The sequence below is a fragment of the Pyrus communis genome, chromosome 10 (assembly GCF_041283825.1).
Source record: "Pyrus communis isolate YQ-2024b chromosome 10, ASM4128382v1, whole genome shotgun sequence".
Taxonomy (NCBI): Eukaryota; Viridiplantae; Streptophyta; class Magnoliopsida; order Rosales; family Rosaceae; genus Pyrus; species Pyrus communis.
The window spans coordinates 17520873-17544742 of NC_142574.1; the positions used below are offsets into that span (position 1 = coordinate 17520873).

Genomic DNA, 23870 nt, shown 5'->3' on the forward strand with positions numbered 1-23870 from the left:
TTTATAGGTACAAGTGGTCAAATAATTTGCTGTTTCAAACTTTCCTAAATTTTCCATCATGTGCTGCACTTTGTGTTGCCTTGAAAACTTGGAGAAAGATTGAAAATTGTATATGCTTCTGTATTACGTTTGTTTATTTGATTGAGAATTCTTTGCAAGACAAGCAAGTGGTAAAATTCATGAGATTTTTAAACTATTCTAAGTTGCAGTAATGAGATTTGAACTTGAATGCAAAGAAGCGTGCAGACTGCCATGATCAATTGGTCTAAACCGACGTTTGCGTCGAAATATTATATAATGTAAATGTCATTGAGGGTCACAATTCCAGCACGTTGGTTGACATTTTTCTAGGTCATCACATGCTAAGCAAATTACAAATTAATCATGTGTAATTTTCGTGGATAAAAGTCTGGACAAATCATGTCAATTTAAATTGATTAGTCTTAATTATAGGTGAGGGGACCAAGGTCTCTTGAGAATGACATTTTTCAGTATGTCTGGAACATGAAGTGGTACATCACGTTTTAATATAAACGTGGTGAGATATTTGTATTAAAAAATTAACAACTTAAAAAATGAAACTTTTCTCTACTTATATAGTAACACGTGGTGTATTATATGTGTTCTGGGCAGAATTAAAAATTTCTCCTTTAGAAGGAGACAGATGTAAAGATAAAGATGTTGATTGGAGAGTGGGAGTGGGAGCCTTGAGGAGGATGGTTAGTCATTCATGCACATGCACTCATGGACTCCCCCATGTGCTACTCAATTTTGTATTGATTAGCATTTTAATTGTATTAGGCTTAGTTAAATAATTGGATAATTGGGATTTTCCACACAGTTTTGTATTTATTAATGGACGTTTAGTAAAGCATCTTCCTCTTTTCTTTTTTCCTTTTTTTTTTTTTTGTATAAATAAGGACAACATCTTCCTTCACTTAAATTGATAGGGACTCAAACCTAGGGTTTGGTCACCCGGACAATTGGTAGCTAGTGTTATAACCTTGTCACTACATTTGTCTTGTTAGGCAACGTGTTTTCTCGTTGTTTGAACAAGAACACGTTACAGATGTCGGTGAGATTTGAACTCAGAATCTTTAGTGAAGTAAAAATCTTACGTCATTATATAAATTAAACATTTGATATTGACAAGCACGCTTGAATGTGTCTTAAGAGGAGTACATACATAATTCTTAGGCATAATTACTTTTTATCATAGCGGTAAAACGTCATATACCACAAAAGGCCGATATTTAAATACCGCTATAAAACCAGAAAACTTGGTTGAAATGAGAATCATGGACGTTGCTCCTTATATGGACTCAAATGGGACATCAGTTTGTTTTTTATTTTCTTGACTTGAAGGCAGGAAGGAATCACAACAAAACAACAAACAGAACAAAGCAAATGAGCATCTATTGTGGAGCTGGTAATTAATTAATTAACTAAATCATTGATAAAGAATGCTCATCTACTTCTTTTTCTTTACCCTCCCCACGTTGTTCTCACTAATTTCTCTTTAATCCTTTTTTTAATAATTAATTATTTTGTCAAACATTGGTTAATTTAGCTTAATCTATGAAGTGCCATGATAAGGCGGGCCTGCAACAAAACTATATGGTAATATATCAAATATTATTTTTTAAAATGTGTGTATATCTTTCAATAAGTATGATGAAGTGGGTGGACTGGCTATTAACCGTTCAACCACCAAGAATTTATTAAAAGGAGTTGCCTGGTTGCACAGCCCATGAGCATGATGGGTCAGGTCAATAAACTGAATGCCAAGGACCGTTCTCACCATGCCAACCAGTTAAATCCATTTTTCTATCGGGAAGTGATTTCTGCACTCATTTTTATTTCCGTATTCTTCTGTTATTTTGAGCTTTACAATTTAATAAATCAGAAAAGAATCAGTCAACGAAAACAAGAGAAATAGTGCAGCAGGAGAAACCGAGTGCGATCACTACCCTCTCTTTTAGTTTTCTAGCTACTCTGCTTTTTCTCCTCATAATTAGTACACATAATATTTGGTCACCTTGAAAGCCAAGGATCCCTACAACCTTATCTCCACCTAATTAGGTATTTTCCATATCTTTGCTTCAGAAGAAAGCATGGATGGTACTCTCAACATCTTCCAGTAGGATCACATGGAACCATAAAACTTGTCAACATCCATCCTTGATGCAAATTGAACACATGCATTCAGATCTCAATACATTCATACCCATCTTATTCTTCTTCTTTAATCATGTAACCAACCTATCTGCAATGAACACTAAGATATCTACTTCTTAGCTCCCCTTCACATTACTGTACTGAAAAATGGAATGTAAAGGAGTTTCGATTCACTCAGTTAAATGGGGATATTTTACATAAATTTTAGTTCCTTACTTTGTACATAGAGATTATTAAAAAATAAATTTATAATAATTTTTTTTTTCTTAAAATAACTTAAAAAATAAAGTTATGTCGAATATCCTAATTTAGTTTTATGAACATTTTAACCTAAAAATTTTTAGGTTCTGATAAATATTGAAAAATTACTAAACCAACATCTTGAAACTCGTGGAACACTATCAAAGAATATGAAACACATGAAATAATTTTTTTTTAAATTACTTTATTCATTATATTTAAATTTGAACCGTTAGAATTTTTTTGTAACTCTTAGATTTGATCATATTAGACCTTATCCGTTGGATTCAATGAATTTATAAATATAAAACTATAAAAAAAATACACATATATAGTGGACCAGCCCACTAATCAAAGAGGGAATCAGGCCCTAAATTTGCCCCATAAATGAGTTTTGGGTTAAAACTCATATTCGTCACAAGGGTTGGAGCAAGTTGGGGAAGGTTTAGAGCTTCAAATTTGAGTTTTAGTCCAAAGGTTAGAGTGGAACTTAGAATGATATAAAATTGCTTATTAATATTTCGAATTTGGATATTGAAATCAATTTCCCAAAGATATTTTTTTAAATGAAAAAGAAACAGAGAAAGGAAGAGGGCAGAGATTTTTAGGGTTTGCAACCCCACATGCAAATTCTGGTACCAATTTGCATGGTACAACCCACATTAAGAAACACAGAATAAATGAACCAAGCCATAACTACATGACAGCATCAACCTCAAAATAATATTCTTTTGTTTCCCCAATTAGTCAATGACGGTAGAAAAAAGACATGAACTAAAAAGTTAATTCATGTAATCTCTGTGATTTTCTTTTGAATCTCTTGAATTAGAAGGTACTCAAGAAGGCAAAAGAGGTGGTTTGGTTGGTGGAGTTTTACTGAGTTAGAAAGAAAGGTTGGGAAACTAGAATTGGAACTTTGAGGACAACACTTGGTGTGTAACAGTACATTGACACGTAATATTACTAATTTATGTGTTAAAATATAAGTGGAAGATTGAATTCATATATTTTAAAGGGGTTTTTGAACTTTAGGCCTTGAAGAAAATTAAAATTCAACAAAAACCTGGTGTTAGATTGGATATTAATTTTAGTCCTCTAATGTGTACTTAATTCAAATTTATATTATATTTTTGTTTTAATATTTAATAGATATCTTGTTTAATGTCATTACATTAAAATTAAAATTATATATTATTATACACATTTTAATTCATTATATTTATTTTACTTCCTCGAATTAGTGTACCTAAACGTCTGTATCATAATATATTTTACTAAATTAGTGTACCGAAATGTCAGTACCTAAATATATTGTAGTTAATTAGTGACATATAAGAAAATATGCAAAAACATAAGTGTACCGAAAAATTATGTACCTAAATATATGATACTAAACTAGTGTACCAAAATGTTGGTACCTAAATATATTATAATAAACTAGTGTACCGAAATGTCCGTACCTAAACTTATTATACTAACCTAATGTACCGAATGTTCGTACCTAAATATATTATAATGAATTAGTGGCATATAAGAAAATGTGCAAAAGCATGTGTACTGAAAATCTTTACCATAATGAGAATTAAAATTTATAATATTTTCATAAAATTTCATTTATGAACACCGTAAAATTATAAATAAAGAAGAGAGACATTTAATACGTTGGCATTAAATAGAGTCTAGGACTAAAATCAATTTTTAATCTTGTATAAGATATTTTCTAAACTTCATCTTATTTAAGGATTAAAATCTAATTTTCTATATTTTAAACCTATGTATAATATGATACTTGTTATACGACAACGTAACAGTTACGCACAACTTCACGTAACAGTGAGACGGACACACCAAAATTTACTGATCTGGGATGTTTAGTCATTGAGGCACACAGTAACACATTAATATCATACTCTTCTATTATAGCTGGCAAGAGCTGGCTCTTTTTAGGCTCAACCCCTTTAACCTTTCCCTTCCACCTCTCTCTCTCTCTCTCTCTCTCTCTCTCTCTCTCTCTGGGTCTCAGTACTTGCCTGGATTGTGGGGGTTAAGAAATCAGAAACCTCTGCTGGAATTTGGATCAGGGTTTTTGAGGAAGCACAAGTAGAAGAAGGAAGAGGCAGAGGTGGGTGGAAAATGAGTGCCTCCAGGTTCATAAAGTGTGTCACAGTTGGGGATGGAGCTGTGGGAAAAACCTGTATGCTCATCTCCTACACCAGCAACACTTTTCCTACGGTAAAGTTCTCTTGTTTTCTTCCTTTTCTGTTTGGTTGCTGAGAAAGTGAAGGAAAAGATGTGAAAAGTTTGAGTCTTTGATGTTTGTCTTTAGATGGGTTTGCTTAGCTGAGACTTGTAGGGTTTTCTGGTTGCTCAATTTGGGTATGCTGCAAGTTTCTTGCTTTTTGTTTGGTTTCCAAGAAAATGTGGGAGAAAGAAAGAAAAATTTGTTTTGTGTATTGTGTTTCATCATTTGGGTTTTCAGACAATCAGGAAATGAGAAGAAACTTGATTCACTTGATTTGATTGGGGTTAGTCGGTGTATTGTGAATAATTCATGCTAAATTCAACTTTCGATTTTAACACGAACAATTTACGGCTTTTAATTTAGTAGACTATTCTTTTCAACAATTTTCAACTTACCCTTTATTTGGTATGCAATGTTTAATGAAGAAATCAGAATTTCCATCAAGTTTGAGCCTTGTGCTTAAATTGAGATTTGCGGTGCAGAATTTTGTAAGAGGGTTTTCTTGGTTTTGTTCAGTTAAGTCTGACCCTTTCTATGATTTGCCATTCCTGATGAACCTGTGTTAAATTGTATCTCGCAACTAAGCCGAGTATTTGAGTTGAATATTGAGCTCCGAAAATGTTCATGTTCTTTCTGCAGCTCGGCTTACAGAATTCACTTATTGATCATAAATGTATGCCTGTTTAATAGAATATAGGATTGATTGCTTGGTGTAAAAATGTAACTTCGAGAATTTCCTCATCACAATTTTGCATTTGCATCAATATGATTAAAGATTTCAAAACTTTGTTTTCATATGTTTATCCATTTATTACTGTATGAGATTGACTTTTCGAGAGATTGATTATGATTTGCTGTCTTTGATTACCATGTGCTGGGGAGCAGGATTATGTGCCAACTGTGTTTGACAATTTCAGTGCAAATGTTGTTGTGGATGGGAGCACCGTCAATTTGGGATTGTGGGACACTGCTGGTAAGTTCAAAACATAACAATATTCCTTCCTCATTGTTTCATCTTCTTCTAAGGCTTGGATCTAATTTTTTAATTTATGAAACAGGGCAGGAAGATTACAATAGATTAAGACCACTGAGCTATCGTGGGGCAGATGTCTTCCTACTTGCGTTCTCTCTCATAAGCAAGGCCAGCTATGAAAATGTTGCCAAGAAAGTAAGACTCGCACTATTTTCCGAGTTAATCCTTTTCTTCCCCTCCCTCCTTTCTTCTGCTATTGTTTGATGTCTAAGTTTGCTGATGAAGCTTTTATCTTTTCCTGTTTCAATGTTTAGTGGGTTCCCGAATTGAGGCATTATGCACCTAGTGTTCCAATTATTCTTGTTGGAACTAAGCTCGGTTAGACCTCTACCCCCTTGCTCTCCTTTGTTTCCTACTATGTATTCGTTAGTCGTGATTACTAGCACTTTCAATTTTAATTGCTCTATTATCTTATAGTTTTTTCCCTCTAGGTTTATAGCTTTTCCCGCTTATGATTACCTAATAGTTCTTGGTTGGATCCAGTAGAGTATCATTGCATATTTCAAGATCGAAAGGGATAGTCAAGTGCATCTTTGTTGTTGACTGTTTCTGTTTTTTTGTTACACTGTCCAGCTTGCTTTCTTGTGCAGTCTAAACTTAGCTTTTAGCTTTTTTAAGAATGTCAATAAATTCCTAATGGTAAAACCTTAGTAAAGGTTACAAGTTTAATTTTGAAGAACTCTTGTGACAGCTTTGTTTCTTTGTAACAAAACTAAATTGTTTATCAGAATATGTTCTTTGTAACCCTTTCAAATCAGCATCTATATACGTACATAAGTTGGATTTTACATGTGCATTTGGAAATGAAAAGATCTGTCTGATATAGGTATACTTAGTCCGGATCACCTCATCAGATCATGTCTTAGTTATGTTGCAGTAATGATCTCATGTACTCTAATTCACATCATGTTATATTGCAGTAGCTTACTGGATCGACTTTTTATCTTTCCCCGTCATTCGTCCTTTGCTTTTCATGACTGCTAAATTTTCTTCTTGTAGATCTTCGGGATGATAGGCAGTTCTTTGTAGATCACCCTGGTGCAGTGCCAATTACTACAGCACAGGTACTTTCTAGTGGAACGAGTTTATAATCACAATATTTGTCACCTAACCATTTATCTTGTTATCAATCTGTTTTAACTAACTCATACCAACTAATAGAATAAAGACCTGATTTTTCTACAATTCTGTTCTTCTCTTTTGGGTTCTTTTTGAAGGGAGAGGAACTAAAGAAGCTGATTGGGGCTCCAGTTTACATAGAATGCAGTTCAAAAACGCAGCAGGTTTGTAACTTTAATTCAAATCACGTGGACTGGCAGGGAAAGTATGACTTAGTCTCACACTGACATTGTTTGCGTTAAATGCGCCTTTGTGAGTGCAGAATGTGAAAGCAGTCTTCGATGCAGCCATTAAAGTGGTTCTCCAGCCACCGAAGCAGAAGAAGAAAAAGAAGAGAAAGGCACAGAAGGCCTGCTCCATATTGTGATTGTGGAAAGCATAGTGTTGGGAAGAAAGTGCGGGGGAAGAAAGTGCGACTAATTAGTCATTTATCCATTTATCTCTCTCTGTCCTGTGTTATCTTTTTCCGTCTGGAGGAACCCCAGGGCTGGGAATTGTAGTTTCGACTGACAGATGTAGGAGCTCTCTTTACGTACGCATCCAAGTTATTTGTTTATGCTGTCTCAGCAGGGTTCTGATTTGTACATTAATGACTTGCATTACGTGTTTGGTAACATGCAGAAACCTCTTCTCAATGGGTTTGATTTCCCTAATGTGTTGTCTCTATATACTACTCCTGTAATCTGATTTAGTACATTTCAAGCCTATATGTATTATATGAATCATGATATTTTTTCTTCTTTCAGTCTTGAATGTAAGATAGTGACTCTATTGTCAGGATCTCTCTCTCTCTCTCTCTCTCTCTCTCTATATATATATATATATATATATATATAAATATATTTATGTGTGTGTAATGTATCTATGTGTCCAGGTATGAACATATACAAAAAGAGAAGTGACTTTGACACACTATTTTTAGCTTCTCGCGCTCTTCTTTATTTCCAACCATTGGATTGGACAAATCAAACGAAATCAAGAGTCGGACTTAAGAGTTAAGCAGGAGTGTGTCAGAGGCTAACCGTATTGCCAATTGTTTGGCCTCTCACAATTTCCACTACAAATGTATGCGCCTAAATTGACACACGCGAATGGTTGCACATAATTGATGAATAACCAAGAACGAAAAAGGCAAAAAAAGAACGCAGAAAGAATCAAGAAGAAAAGGGGGAGGGGGATATCATATCAAGGTCTTTATGTTAAAATTGTGCTTGTATTTCGTTTTGGAAGATTTTCCAAATCTTTTAATTCATACACCCATCAACTTCAACATTGTCCCACATTCTCAAGACGTGAACTGTTTGAGGCTAAAGCACGAATATCTTTTAATTATTTTGGGTGGTAGGAAGCAGTAGCACCCACTCTCTACTCTCTTGCAATTGGAGTCCCTCGGTTGCCAATTCCCATGGAAAATATTTTATCCAAAATTAAACAAATAATCAGGCCTTTCGGTGAAAATGACGTATGCCTATCCACACTCATTTTTACTTCTCACACAACCCTCTCAATTTACGACCGTTGAATCGAATGAATTAAAGATCAATGATAAAAAGTTAACAAGAGTGTGGAGGTATAAATGAGTGTGTGAATAACACTATCATTTAGAATCCATCACCTTTTAGCCTTATTGCCAAAATCGTCACCTTCACTACTTGTTTTGCTCTTTTATGACATCCGGAGAAGTTTTTTAGTATGTCGTTTATATGAAAGAATTGATATATGAGGAAACAATATAGTTGATGTATCTTGGATCCAAGATAGACTATAACATATGAAAAATTTGATATTATGTAACGGTGTGATAATCACATTAAAAAGTTGTTCCAATTTCTTCATAACAAGTAGAGTAATCAAGTTTGCAACTAAATGCATTTCACAAAATGTAAAGAGTTGTGTAAACAGAATAATGACTAGAGATTTGTGACAGCAAATACAGGGAATATTATCTTTGAATTTTTTGTGGTTTTTGACTCCCTTGATTCTATTTTTTATTATTTTATTATTTTTGGAAGCGCCTCTTCTGATTCTTTTGCTTTGCAAGTTGCAACTTTTATTTCTAGAACTGATTCTGTTCCCACTTTCAACAGCCCAAATAAGTATTCATGAACCTCTCAACCTCCACCACCACCACTACCCCTTCCATTAAATACACGTCCACCTCCTCCTAACACTTTGCAGGCTCTGATTAATCGATTGCAGTCCTTTTCTGCAAACCATCCTTCTGTTCCATTTCTTGAATACTCTAAAAAAGCTTCAGTTTTGGAAGTGGTTGAATTCAATGGCCTCAAAGAGAATATTGAAGGAGCTCAAGGACTCGCAAAGAGATCCACCAACTTCATGTAGTGCAGGTAAAAGAAAAGAAGGAATTATTTTAATTTTTCTATTTGAGTGGTATTCTAGTCTGAACTAAGAGTGGATAAGGAGGGCACACTGCTCTAACCAACTTGCAAACACCCAAGTACGAAGAAGAGAAGAAATTAGTAGTATTTGTAAATTTTATGGTGTTTTTTTTCCTTCTTTTTTCAGGTCCTGTGGCTGAGGACATGTTTCATTGGCAAGCAACAATAATCGGTCCAACTGATAGCCCCTATTCTGGGGGTGTCTTCCTTGTGACTATCAATTTTCCACCTGATTATCCTTTCAAACCTCCTAAGGTATACAACAAGAAAAATTTCACTAAACTCTGCTCTTGCACAAGTTTGTGACCTTTCGGTGAAATGTTTTCTTGCAAGACTGTCTAGCAACATAAGACGTTTAAGTTCCAAACTATATGGTAAGATGTTTATATTGTTAGATAGTGAATATGAAAGATTAATCATATTGACTGTTACTGCTTAAATGTCTTATTTGGATTTACAATATGACAACATAAGTCCGACAACAAAAAATACCCAAGACCTTAGTCTTTCTAGCATCTGATTCAGTGAGAAACATCTGCAGGTTGTCTTCAAAACCAAAGTTTTCCATCCAAATATAAACAGTAACGGCAATATTTGCTTGGACATTCTCAAGGAGCAATGGAGTCCAGCACTCACCATATCGAAGGTACGAACACATACGATTTGAGTTTTCTGTTGACTCATATCTAAGCTTACTTGGAACCTTATTTACTTGAAACAAGTTTAAAACTCTTGTCTCACGTTATTGTTTTGATTGGAATCTAATTACTAATAATTATTTGATTAATGCAGGTTTTACTGTCCATATGTTCATTGCTGACGGATCCAAACCCTGATGACCCTCTTGTACCTGAGATTGCTCATATGTGCAAGTGTGACAAAGGCAAATATGAGTCAACGGCTCGGAGCTGGACCCAGAAGTATGCCATGGATTAATTGAGACCCTAATCTTGTTTAAGCGATTTTCCTCCTCTTTGTACTGTCAATAATTATTGCTTGTCTAATAAATATTGAGGCCCCATTACGTGTAATTTGAGCTCCTTTGCTTGATACGAATAGGGTGGTGCTATCCATATACCTACTTTTACATCTCACAGACTCTTCTTAATTTTCAGCGTTAAATCGAATAAATTGAAGAAAATTAATAAACAAGATTAATAAGGATGTGTGGGAGGTAACAATGAGTGTGTGAGATAGCTGCCAACTTTTTGTATTTTGCGTCACATTCAATAAATCTGATTAATGAAATAATCAAGATAAATTCTATTAGCAATTGTGTTTGAAAGTTATTGATGACACATGTATCTACATGTTTGTGTTTAGTTGTGAGTTACAAAAAACTAATTGTGTTGGGATGAAGAAGAGCATCCATAGAAGTTTCTCTTCGTAAGTGAGAGCCTTCCTCTCCGCGAGTGAGAGTTTTTCTCCCAAAGCTCAGTTTCCAACTTTAGCTGCCGGCCTTATTTCCGTATAGGGTCGGTGGTAACCCCTTCTCCTTGTTTTCTCCTTTCTTAATTTCTGTTGGTTTTCTCCTATTTTCCTCCCTGCTTTTCTTGCCTTTCCACCCCAATTTGCCATTGAGCTTTTCAACCATCAGGATATGATCTTATTTTCTCCATTCAACTCATCTACATATCCTTCATCCATCCACCCAACCATCTACATGTCCCTCATCCATACCTTCATTTGCATGTCTTTTTGTCTTCCATGGATTCCATCTTTGTATCGATTGGCAATCATTTTTAGTCGGGATCTGTTGTGGCCCTTCAACGAGAAGGTGCGTAGAGTTCCAATGTTCACACCGACTCGGGTGGTCGCGCCACCAATGGCGGATCCAAGATTTTAACATTGGGTAGTCCTAATATAAAAGCTCCAAAACAAATTAGATGAAAACATCGTTGAACAAATAAACGGCAAACTACAACTTTTCATTCATAATCTTTGTGCAAACAAACAAGCTAGAAATACTAATTTGTCCACGACGGGTTTTCGTACTTTGAAAACGTGTCATGATAATTCATTGTCATTACAAGAAAAAACAACTTTATCAATTTAAACAAGTAAGCTATCATTTAACCATTGATCTCTCATTTTGTTGTGGAGTGGACTCTTAATGATATTCATGGTGGAAAATGCTCTCTCTATTGAAACAGTTGCAACCGGTAACACCAAAGCCAATTCAATAAGTAAATACACATATTGAAATGCTCAATGCAACCCTTTTTCCACCATTTTCTTAGTAAGATCACTAATGCTTTGCAATTGAGAAAAGTCACTTCTCGAACTTATAGAATGAATATAAACATCGAGTTGATTTTCAAGTGCCGATAGATCTTGCTTCGTAAAATCTTGAGGATACAATTGAGTAAGGCGAAGTAGCTTTTCTTTGTCAAAAGCTACAAAAGAATCATTTGAACTCAAACTAGCCAAACATATGAGCAATTCGGTACTTGTCTCATTGAAGTGATCATTTAACTCTGTAAATTGGGAATCAATGACAACAAAAAAGAGCCCACTTTGTAATAATGACGGTTGGTCTTTTTGTGAGCATTACGGCGCGACCTCCCTTGAGCTACATATGTCTCATTCATGTTAATAACCTCAATAATGTTGGACACAAAATACCGATACTTAGTCAACCAAAAGATCAAACCCCTCATCATTCCTTATGTAGAGTAGTTGTTCTTTACATGTGTTGACTAAAGCCATTGCTTTCACAATTTGTTGATCATTCTTTTGTAATGTTGTGAAAAATCATTTGTGATTCTCAATATAAATTTCATCAAAAGTAGGAGAAACACAAACTCAGAAGATTGTATATCTCTCAATAACCTATTTGTTTTGGCCACACTATCATTGGTGTCGTCATCAACAATCATTTCAAGCACATTAATCGCGGACGAAAAAATAGAAATCAAACTAGTCAAAGTACCATAATGTGAATTCCATCTTGTAGTGTGAAGTCAAGATTTATTGTTTGGCTTCCCTTGTCAAATGTTGTAAATTGTACCACACATGCTCTAGTTAGTTTTAGGGTTAAAATGCTTCTTTTGGGATCATGCTGCTGGAATTATCATTTCAAAAGCTTAAGTTCTCTCAACAAAGGTTTGTTCATACATATGCATTCCATGCCATTATTTCCATTTCATTCTGTTTAGTGGTTCTATCTAGTCAAAATTTCTCGCTACTTTCTAGTTTGCTGGACACACACATTAAGACAACCCACATGGGTCATCTGATAACTTTTTCCTGAAATTGGATTTTCAACCCTAGATCTTTCCAAATTGCTTTGCACAAGACACATGGTTTTTCTTGTCCCTTTATTGTCTAAAACTCAACCTTCTTTGTAAGGACCATGCTAAGGTTAATTTGGTTTTTTGGGGTTTGAGATTAGAAAAGTTTTTGAGAGCTTTATTTTCATCTCCATCTCAGAGCTCCTAGGAGCATCAAGCATATTTTATGAGTAATGTTCTTCATTGAATATTTCTATACCTATCTTTGAATTTGCTTGCTTTTAATGGTTTCAATAGAACATGAATGAACAAGATCATTTTGAATTGAATGAGCAATTAGCTTGAGATTTCCTGGAGCGTTATCCAACACAACCACCTTTATTTTCTCATCATGATCCATAACGAATTGCAAGAGCTCCAAATAGTTACCTTTGTAGCTTGAAGTGTCACTTTCATCATAACCACAAAATAAAAGACCTTGTCGCAACAAAAATTTAGTGCAACGATTGACACATTCAAGCAAGTACGATAAGCCACACGAACTTCTTCTGACTGTTTGATCACAACCGTTTCAATGTCTTTTGATTCATTAGATCACCAGTGATTCAACAGCTTTATTGTGAAAACTACCAACTAGTCCTACATGTTTTTCAAAACATGTCGTTGCATGCTTCAAATTTTGAAAGCCTACCTCATTAAAGACGTCATTGCCTGATTGTTCAAAGTTGACTTTGAACATATATCAACAAAAGCAAAATGCAGCATCTTTAGATATACTATATTCCAACCAATGAAATTCATTTAACCAATTGTCAATGAACCGTCACTTTTTATTCAAATGCAAAGTGAATGAAAAATCATGATCTTTAGCTCTAAAAGGCTCCATCAGTATATATGCTCTTCGAACCTTATCTCGAATATTTGGAGGATAATCCTTCATTGGAATTCTCTTTCCAGGGTCTCTCTCAAGAATCAACTTTTATCTTATTTTGTTGTGGAGTGGAATTATTTGCAATTGGATTGGAAATATTTGGAATTAGAGGGGAACTATCCGGAATAGGATTGGAACTATCCAAATTTGGAGATGAACTATTTGGAATAGGATTGTCCGAACTAATCGATGATGATTTTCACTTGTAATATCGTTCCATAGTTCTAATTTCTACACATCAATTAATAAAAAAAAGGTCTATTTCAATTGATGAAACTAAAAAATATGTATGAACTAACACTGTAACATAATCTTCGACAAAAAAAAAAACACTGTAACACAATCCAAGTAATATCATAAAATCTGAACGAATCAACAATAAATATGTATGAACTAACACTAAAATAGATGTGAAAAAAAATCCTAAGAAATTAACAACAAATTAAAAATAAATAAGGCTGAACTTAATTTAAACCCCGTTACTGTTCTAGTTAAAGAATTGCAATTTTGGTTGTACTTTTTTTTAATTAAGGATGTATAGTTTGATTTTGTCTATCATGCAAACCTCTAAATTAGAGTTTTTGAATGGTTTAATTAGTGTTTGGTTGTTCGGCTTTTTATCAAATTAAGACCTACCCACATGGGCTTCCTAACAGCTTTCTGCCAATGCACACAAATTAAGACCTACCCACATGGGCTTCTTGACAGCTTTCTGCCAATAGTTAGATCTCAGCCCTTAATATCTTTTAATCAGATTGTAGGATGACATGTGTCCTTGGTAGGTGAAAACAAACCAAAGCTTTTGGGGTTGAGATCCCCAGCTAGGGTTTTCCTTTTTTTTTGGGGTTTTCAGATTATATTTTCTAGAAAGTTAGAGAGAGAAAGGCATTAAGACCTTACTTTCCTCTTTGTTCTTCATTTATGAAACCCTAGTTGCAAAACCTTCTTTTATGCATTAAACACCATTAAACACCCAATCATTGAAGAATAGGGTTGCATTGTCTTTGGTTTTGCATTAAATATGTGGTCAAGTGTTTCTAGTTTCAAATCTTTAAAACTGACCCACTTTAGGATTTTTGTCAGTTTCTTCCTTCAACTGTTTGACTGGAGAAACTGACTAGACATTTGAACCTAGAACTACATATCATTGTCACATCATTATATGCATAGTTTGTGAGCTGGTCTTTGTGCCACAAGGTGAAGACCTCAGGAGGAGTTGCTTCTTCGTGAAGACCTAAGGAAATCCATCTTTTGTGAGGCAAGGTTGCACGAAGGTAAAGCTGATGAATTGGGCTTTACGTGGTACTTTGGAAGAACCTTGATTATACTAGCGGATTGGACTCAGTGGAGAGTCCTTGATTTTTTAACCCAAAGATGGGTTTCGAGCAAAAAACATCTTGTGTTCATAGTTACTTATATTGTGTCACATATCTCACATACATCTACATGCTACATAGATCACTTGAATATTTAATAAGTATGTTCTCACAATCATGCTCATTTAACATGCTAATAACTTGGAACAAACTGATAGCTTGCTGACAAGGATAACTATTGGTAACTGAAATTAGTCATTTAATCTTTGATTTATTGACTAACATATCTATCTTAGTCGACTAGCAGGCTTGACTAGTCAGTCCAGCATATTATTATTTTTATATAAAGGATATTCTGCCTGGTACCAATTTCAAGATGATGCTGCTAATTTAAGTGCTCTATCACGTGAAGGTCTCTCATGTGAGTATTTTAATTTTTTTTAATGACTTGGCTCAAAACGACGTCGTTTTGGCCAAGTCATTTAAAAAAAAAAAATTGGCTTTCTTCTTCCTCCAATTGTTTTGCACAGCATGTAGCAGCCATGGCTGCTGTTATTCTCCACCACTGCCTAGACTTGGGTGGCCTTCATAGGTCATCACAGCCATTTATCTGAGCTTTCAGGTGGTCCCTTAATAGACCCGTCCTTACACACCACCACATTCTCCATGTCTGCCTTTTTTGGTAGTGTTGCTTGTGGAAATCCCACGGGTTTATTTGATTTCTTTTACTTGGTGGTTGCGATCTGTGAGATGCTATCTGATGGAGGACGAAGTTTATTTTCTTTCCATCTCTGAGGTGCTGTTTGGCTGGGCTCCTGGCAAATGTTGGCAGTGGTGGCTTGTGCTCATTGTGTTGGTGCGACGCTTTTGGCGGCGGTGGGTGGAGGAAGTTGTTAGAGTTTTTTTTTGTGTATTTTTGTGTTGGGCTCAAAACATAGTTTGGGCTCTTGGGTTACTATAGAGGTCCATCTTTTGCTTTTATGGTTTATGTATTTGGGCCTTTGTTCATGTAATTAAGTTGTGTTTTAGTAATAAAGTAACCTCCTTTACAATTAAAAAAAAAAACTAATTGTGTTGAAAATCAATCGGTAAATATTTGCACCCGAAAGAACAATACGCAACGTTTTGCAAAAAAAAAAAAAAAAGGGATTAATTGTCCCACATTGACAATAGCCAAAGAGACCAATCTCTTTATATACATTTGATTAAATTTGAACGATACAGAGAAGATTAGCATAACCCTTGTGCAAGGATGACACACATAAATAGAGAAATGGTCCAATTTTTATGTTTTTATTTTTATTTTTTACTTTTTGAATCTTGCCTCAACTTTAATTTTTCTGTTTCTCTTCTAATTGTCCTACTTAAACACAATTTTTTCTAGTTAACTCTCTAAAATGGAAACTTTTATTCAAATATTATATCATCTAACTAAACAAACAACAAAACAACAATCAAAGCCTTATCCCACTAAGTGGGGTCTGCTATATTAATCCTAGAACACCATTGCGCTCAGTTTTGTGCTATTTTTTTTTGTTAAATCTAAATAGTCCAAGTCTTTTCTTAGAGTCTATTTCCAAGTCTTCATAGGTCTTCCCCTACCTCTTTGGCCTTGAGCTTCTATCTCGTAACCGCATTTTCTAATCGGAGCGTCTGTAGGTCTTCGTTTCATATGTCCAAACCACCTTAACCGATTCTCTTTCATCTTATCTTCAATTTCGGCTATTCCTAATTTACCTCGGATATCCTTATTCCTAATCTTGTCATTTCTCGTTCGCCAGACATCCAACAATGCATTCTTATTGTCTCTATACTCATTTTGTGTATGTGTCGATGCATCATTGCCCAACATTCTGTGTTATAAAACATTGATGGTCTTATTGTCGTTCTATGAAACTTTCCCTTAAGCTTTAGTGGCATACGACAATCGCACAACACACCCAATGTACTCCACTTCATCCATCAAGCTTATATTCTATGATTGAGGTCTCCATCCAATTTTTCGTTCTTTTGCAAGATAGATCCAAGATAGCAAAAGCATTCGCTCTTTGGTACTTCTTGATCTCTAATTTTCACCCCTAACTCATTTGCACCTCCTTTCTCACTAAATTTTCACTCCATATACTTTGTCTTTGACTTACGTAGGCGAAGTCCTTTAGATTCCAATATTTCCCGCCAAAGGTTAAGCTTCGCATTTACTCCGTCTTGAGTCTCATCTATCAAAATTATATCATCTGTAAAAAGTATACACCAAGGAATATCATCTTGGATATGTCCCGTTAACTTATCCATTACCAATGCGAAAAGGTAAGGACTTAAAGATGAACCTTGATGTAACCCCACGGTTATGGGAAAGCATTCGGTTTGTCCTTCATGAGTTCTTACAACAGTCTTTACTCCATCATACATATCCTTTATAGCTTGGATATATGCTACTCGTACTCACTTCTTCTCTGAAATCCTCCAAAGAATATCTCTTGGAACCCCATCATATGCTTTTTCCAAATCTATAAAGACCATGTGCAGATCCTTTTTCAAATATTTATATCTTTATATCGATCTTCGTAAGAGATAGATTGCCTCCATAGTTGAGTACCCTAGCATGAACCCGAATTGATTGTCTGAGATTCATGTCTATTGCCTCAGTCTATACTCAATTACCTTCATAGAGCTTCATTGTATGACTTATTAACTTAATGCCCTTAAAGTTCATGCAATTTTGTGCGTCACCCTTATTCTTGTAGATAAACACCAAAGTGTTTTTTGGCCACTCATTTGGCCTCTTCTTCGTTTTCAAAATCTTATTGAAAAGGTTTGTGAGTCGTGATATACTCGTCTCTCCCAAGACATTCCACACTTCGATCGGTATATCATCTAGGACCATTGCTTTTCTATGCTTCATCTTTTTCAAAGCTACAATTACTTCTTCCTTTTTGGTACGGCGGTAGAATAAGGAATTTCTACAATCTTTAGAGTTACTCAACTCCCCCAAAGAACTACTCCTTTCATGTCCTTCATTGAAAAGATTATGAAAATACCCTCTCCACCTATCTTTAACTGTGTTCTTTGTAGCTAAGACATTTTCATTCTCATCCTTGATGCACCTTACAAGTTAGACGATCTCCTTCCTCATTAAAAGGAAATCTATTTGTGTTTTTGATGACCCGGTCTTGTAGGTAATCACATGTGTAATACCCTGATTATTTTTTAAATATGTGATTTGGTTATGAAATTCAAATTAATTGATAATTATGAAATCCAAGTGAAGGGAAATGTGAAATCCTATTCTTGAATTTTATTGTTAAATTAAGTATTTTGTGTCGTATTCAAAGTTACGACGTATTTATATTTACGGCGTTTAAATTTTTTTTTTCCGATAAGTTTAAAAATACGAGAATGCCCCTAGTTGGCTAAACAGAATTATACGAGGATGTATTTTATCCTTATATGTTTTTCCATATTTCTTGGTATATTTAGATAGAGCTTGATCCCATGAGTGCGTAGGCGAAAACTATTCTTCAAATGGAGTTATAACGAAGAAGATATAAACGAACAAAGACAAGGGCATTTTGGTCATTTTGACCCTTCAATTCTAGAAGGCTCTAGCTTTGTTGGAGCAAGGATGAGGGTGATGAAGCAACGTGTGTGGCTGTGATGGGAGGAAAGGATGAAAAATGAAGGAGATGAGGGGTTAGGGCTGCCCAATTAGGAGAGAAAGAAATGAGAGAATGGAGAGATAAGAGAAGTATCGGATCCTCCTTGACTCGAGTGACCTAACCCGACTCCCTTCGCATTTGTCCAACATCTTTCATCGGTTTTTCTGATGAATTTTGTCAAATCACCACCTGGAACCAACTCCGCGACCCTCCCTCTTCCATTTCCAACCAAACCCAACAAGGTTTGGCTTCCATTTCGTGAAGAACGGAGTCGGTGGCTCCGAGGGTTCCATGGCAGTGATTCGTCATTTCTAAAGGTGTTGCCTTCGTCCACCACCACTTTAGCCTCCTCTTGAGGCCAGGAACAAAGCCCAAACAAGTTTGAGGGCGACGGAGCAGCGGATTCAACGTATTGAAGAACACTCACTTTAGGGTTTCCGACGGATCAAGGGAAAATTCAGGTATTTTGGGGCTGAATTGGACTTCGACCCAGGTATGAAACTTCTTCTCCGTGATATCTTCTACAATTCTGTGAAATTTGGTAATTTTTGGAGTTAGTCAGAAAATTGAGGTTTAGTTTGTCGGAAACCGCCGCTTGCGGTGGCACGTGGCCAGTGGACCAACCTTGCCTTTTTAAGTTAAATTCGATATTTTGAATTCATATTTGATATTCGTTTGATGTTATTCGTTTGTTTGAATCTAGTGTTGAACATATCCGCCACTTGAATATTATTAGTAAACGGTTTATATATGACGGTGAACTGCGATTGGCTTGATGCCGTTTGAGGGTACGTAGGCAGTCTAACAAGAAAGTTAGATGTAGCTATAAAGTAACCGAAATAAATTTATTGTGGTTAATAGAGTAAAGATTAACCATGACTTTATTTTGGCCTACCACTGTGTTTAGCTTCCAAATTTTTGGGGCGTTACAACATGCTCTTCTCTCTTCTTAAAGAAACCATTGGAGCTAAAAAGAGATCGTATGCCATTGAAAGATCCAATATGCCTTCCCCCTCCTCATTTCTCTTATCTCATCTAACTAAATGAAGCTTTTAATCATTTTTTTTTCCTGTTTTGCTTTGTAATTTTAATGGTTATACGCAAATTTTCAAGTCAATATTCTCTAAAATGGTCTCTTTTTCTTTCGAATCTCGTCTCGTCTAACTAAATAAACTTAATCTCTCTTTTTTACAATGTAAATTTCATACTTAAAAACACATTTTCAAGTTCAGTTCATTTTTTTATAAAATGGTCCTTATTTTTTCAAATCTTGTCTTGTCTAACTAAACAAATTTAATCTCTTCAACAAATTAGTTATGAACAAACTTTTGTGATAAATATAATCTCATATGTTGAGTATGCTTGTTTATTCCTCCTTACAATAATACAAGGGAATAAGGATATGGGGAGTTTGAATTCCGAGCGTATGATTTAATACTCATAACTTCTTTTTTTTTTTGATGCAATACTCATAACTATTTGAGTCTTTTGCATATGCAAAATAAAGTTAATGAAAATATCAAATGCATCATACTATGAATCAGTATATATAACACAATCTTACATGTTTGTTTAACACATTATTTTAAAATGAAATGTTGAAATCTTCAACATTTCATTTTCCTCTATATTTTTCTCATTTGTTATATATATAACACATTATTGACACAACTCATATGTCTTCTCTCCGGATCCTCACATCGTGTCCATTCATCGTAAATCGTGCAGTTATAAATCATTTTAAATTTTTTTATTTAAAATTGAACACAAATAGTACTTGACAAAAACTGGCTGCATGATGTACAATGAACAAACACGAGGGGATCCTGAACAAACACGAGGGGATCCTTATTGCTATATTGCAAACCTGCTTGTTATTATTATTATTATTATTTTTTTTTAACAAACGATATTTCTACACTAAGGGGGTGGGGAAAGTGGGCTAAGCCTCACAATAGGCTAACAATAATGTGGTTCAAATTCGCATTTGAAGAGAATCGAATCTAAGACCTCTCACTTACAAGTGAAGATGAATACCACTAGACCATAGTACTAAGTGACTATTGATTTATTAATTATGAATTAACATATTTGATAATATCATATGAAGAGAGATTGCATGCTTCGGAGCCCATAATTGAGTGCTTATAACTGCTTGAGCTTACAAGCCCCTTGCATATGATAGACTAATAAAGTGTGTTGGCGAGAAAAACTTAACTCGTGATGTGTCAAATGAAAATGACTATTGGAAGATTTGGGCTTAAGCCCTAATTTCACCCAAAGGAAGGCCCATTGGAAGAAATAGCCACCACAATATGGTGGACACACAATCAATTGTTTATTTATATAGAGAAGTAATAAACTCATAAACACATTTTTTTTAGCCTCTTATACAATTATGTTTAATTTTGACTATTAATTTCATTTGATTTATTTAATGTAATGGTTAGAAATAAAAAAAAGGTGTATGAGAAACTAAAAGATGTGTTTGAAAATCACTTCCCATTCGTAAATACATGCATGCACTAATTTTTTCTTAGTGTATTAGTTTATGAATTTGGCTACAATACTTACATATAGTTAATACAATCATTATCTTGATCGTCAAATGATGATTATATTAAGTACTTATATTTACATGAATCATATATAACCTTTAGCTAAAAATTGTACTAAATAAATGTAAGTATTGTACTTAATTTTATTAATTCATATCTTTTTTCTGTCATAACTTCCATTCAGTTAGGAATCAAAGTCGTCATTGAGACCTTCTTCTACACATTACTTCTCACTTACCAATCGAATCTCAGAGGGGTCAGAGATTTAGGGGCCAGAAGTAGGTTTAATGTTCCAGTATTTTATATAACAACTATAGAATATATACCTGACCAAATAAAAAGTATATAATATATAAATAAAATAATGCTACAAGCAACGCAAAATATTTATTAAGTGCTGCCTTGATGTTTATACTCAGTTCGTTTTCGATTCAAATTCTTTTCCTTTCATTAGTGTAGATTCAAATAATAATGTCATTTGTATTAAAAAAATATATTGTAGAGATTAAGCGTGCATTAATCGTTAAATGCGTGCATGCCTTTCTATTACTTTTCGATGACATTCAAACTAATTAAAAACAATTCAAAATCAAAATCAAATGATGTCATTGATGCCAAATACTTTGGAGAGATTTTTTTTTTAACAAACGATAGTATCTCTATTAAAGGAGTGAGGAAGTGGACTAAACCTTATAATAGCTAGTAATAATGTAGTTCAAATTTGCTTTTAGCGAGAATCGAATTTAAGACTTCTCACTTACAAGCGAAGAACAGTAATACTAGACCGTAATGCTAAGTGATTACTTTAGAGAGATATTGATTATGCATGTGCGTACGTGATTACTATTTATGTCGTTGATTTATTTCGTTTGTATATATGTATAAATAGTTGACATTATTATGGAAAACAAAGTTTAGTAGGGCATGTCGTGTGACTCTTGACCTACCATATATTCTCCTAACAAATAATGCGTATGCATGGATCCAAAAAATGGTGACGGAGCAGCATGGTCCAATGGAACAGCACTTAGCTCCCCTTGCTAGACCCTATAAAACGTCGGTGGAATAAGCTGGAAAGTGGAAACCCTACTTTAGTTTAATTTATTAATTAGGAGTGCTTAATTGTTGCTAATGCCAGAGTGGTTTACTTTTTTGTATTATATGAAAAGATTTGCTTAAATGGAAGCTTTATGTTTTGGAAGACTAGCTCCTAACGCCAAAATGTCGGTTGGAATAACTTTTGATTTAGTGATGGGTCAAGATTTTTTTCTTGTTTTGACCAACTGACGGGTCAAGATTAAAAGTTCAACATGTGGATGAGGTACAACATGAGAAAAAAAAAAAAAAAAAAGAGGAAATAAAATTATCATTTCTAACAAATCATGGGTTACAACTTTTTACTTACATAAAAATTAGATAATTTACGTAATGGAACACATGGCACATTTTAATAGACGCTTTATGAATCATGATACATACTCCCATGTCATGTGGCAGTGCTCTCCCTACTCTAGTTTTTCTTGTCACAAAGAGCTTGGAAAGCTTAGGTTAAACTCGAATTTCGATTATGTGTGTAAGGATAAATGCTCTATAATTGAAGCAAAGTAGGAAAATGATTTTCTCGATTTGAATTTCATTTCATTGATGGTTGTGTCGTGTTATCATCTTAATTTCAACCACAAAAGTTTTCTGTGTTGGCAAGCAAAAGAGTCGTAGGAGAGTTTCATATATTAAGGAAACACATCAACATTTGAACCACGTCAATGTTTATTTTTTTTGAAGTTACCGAAAAAAACACAATTAACATTTGAGAAGAAAAATACTTAAAAGACTAAAACACCAACTAACTAGCAGAATTAGTTGGTATAAGATTGTGATTGATATATATATGATTTGACTAATGAAAGTTTTAAGCTGACCGATCGCACAATGTCATCAAGCTAAGGCGGTACAACGGTTGTCCTTTAATGCTATTACATGTTATTAAAAAGAAAATAGTTTTCACACATCTTTTTTCTTCTTCCTTCTTAGAGCTTGTTGAATGTACTTTTAAAATGACTGAAAGCGCTTTTAGTGAAAATATTTTTAAAACCAATTCTTGGTAAAAATGCAAGTAAATCATGAAAAAACACTTAAAGTGCTTCCTGGAGAAAGCACATAACTAGTGCTTCTTGCAAAAAACACTTCAAGTGCTTTTGAAACCCAAAAAGATTTTATTTTAAAAACGCTTTCAATTATTTTAAAAACACATCCAAACAAACTCTTATACACTTGTAATTATTTATGGCCATTGTGTGTGGCTTCTTAATTAATTTATATAGTGAATATGGATATAAATAAAAAGAGACGTGAGGTGCTAAAATAAGTGTGAAAATCAACTCCCTTACTTAAAAGTTGAAACTAATCATATAAAGTCAAGGCATTATAACTGACACTTGACAATGATTTTCATTTGTAAAAATAGAAAATATAGTTCCAACCTAGAGGTAGATCTAGGATTTGAACTTTGGGAAATCACAGTGTTAAATACAAGTTTTTTTAGATAGGAACATAGCGTGAAGTGTTGAAAAAAAAGCAGTTTATTAACTTGGTGGGCTCGTTATGCACATGTCAACATATATTGCGTATGCCAAAGCAATCTAATGAGTGATATAGGGAGAACTTGTTGAGTACTGTCAACGCAACATGTTGAGATATGCCTAGCATGCATTATATTAAACATTTAGTAGGTACAAAAGGAACACATACCAGATATTCGGAGGGTCCCCAAAGACCTTCACATGTATATTTTCCAGATTCGGATGGTCCTTGGACCACCTTAGTCCCTACTTCCATCCGCCCATGGTTCCTAAGGTGGCTTTTGACTAAAATGTGCAAAAAATAACAAAGCAAAACAGAATTTTCTCATCACATAATCTATGATTTTCATCTTCTTATTTTTGGTGAAATTTGTCATCTCTTAACT

At 34.4% G+C, this 23870-nt stretch overlaps 2 protein-coding genes and 1 non-coding gene across 3 annotated transcripts; all 3 read left to right on the forward strand.

Annotated features, from left to right (window-relative positions):
- Window positions 1-4238: 4238 nt before the first annotated feature.
- LOC137728955 (rac-like GTP-binding protein ARAC3) lies at window positions 4239-7592 on the forward strand. Its single transcript, XM_068467769.2, has 7 exons — window positions 4239-4650; window positions 5546-5633; window positions 5719-5828; window positions 5948-6011; window positions 6693-6757; window positions 6911-6976; window positions 7075-7592. The coding sequence occupies exons 1-7, from the start codon at window positions 4552-4554 to the stop codon at window positions 7177-7179; spliced, it is 597 nt and encodes a 198-aa protein (XP_068323870.1). The 5' UTR covers window positions 4239-4551; the 3' UTR covers window positions 7180-7592.
- A 1346-nt stretch (window positions 7593-8938) lies between these two features.
- Window positions 8939-10300, forward strand: LOC137729822 (ubiquitin-conjugating enzyme E2 28). The gene is made up of 4 exons (XM_068468866.2): window positions 8939-9160; window positions 9339-9466; window positions 9753-9857; window positions 10004-10300. Exons 1-4 carry the CDS (start codon window positions 9091-9093, stop codon window positions 10145-10147), a joined length of 447 nt encoding a protein of 148 aa, XP_068324967.2. The 5' UTR covers window positions 8939-9090; the 3' UTR covers window positions 10148-10300.
- Window positions 10301-15876: 5576 nt separating this feature from the next.
- Window positions 15877-15979, forward strand: LOC137730367 (U6 spliceosomal RNA). The gene has a single exon (XR_011068129.2). It is a non-coding gene; the product is annotated as a U6 spliceosomal RNA (small nuclear RNA).
- Window positions 15980-23870: the final 7891 nt, after the last annotated feature.

Excerpts from the sequence above, each read along its gene's own strand:
- LOC137729822 (XM_068468866.2), top strand. The coding sequence starts at position 9,091 with ATGGCCTCAAAGAGAATATTGAAGGAGCTCAAGGACTCGCAAAGAGAT. Across the intron at positions 9,161-9,338 it reads ACCAACTTCATGTAGTGCAG|GTCCTGTGGCTGAGGACATG; the intron begins GTAAAAGAAAAG and ends TTCTTTTTTCAG. Across the intron at positions 9,858-10,003 it reads CAGCACTCACCATATCGAAG|GTTTTACTGTCCATATGTTC; the intron begins GTACGAACACAT and ends TGATTAATGCAG.
- LOC137728955 (XM_068467769.2), top strand. The coding sequence starts at position 4,552 with ATGAGTGCCTCCAGGTTCATAAAGTGTGTCACAGTTGGGGATGGAGCT. Across the intron at positions 4,651-5,545 it reads CCAGCAACACTTTTCCTACG|GATTATGTGCCAACTGTGTT; the intron begins GTAAAGTTCTCT and ends GCTGGGGAGCAG. Across the intron at positions 6,758-6,910 it reads TGCCAATTACTACAGCACAG|GGAGAGGAACTAAAGAAGCT; the intron begins GTACTTTCTAGT and ends TTCTTTTTGAAG.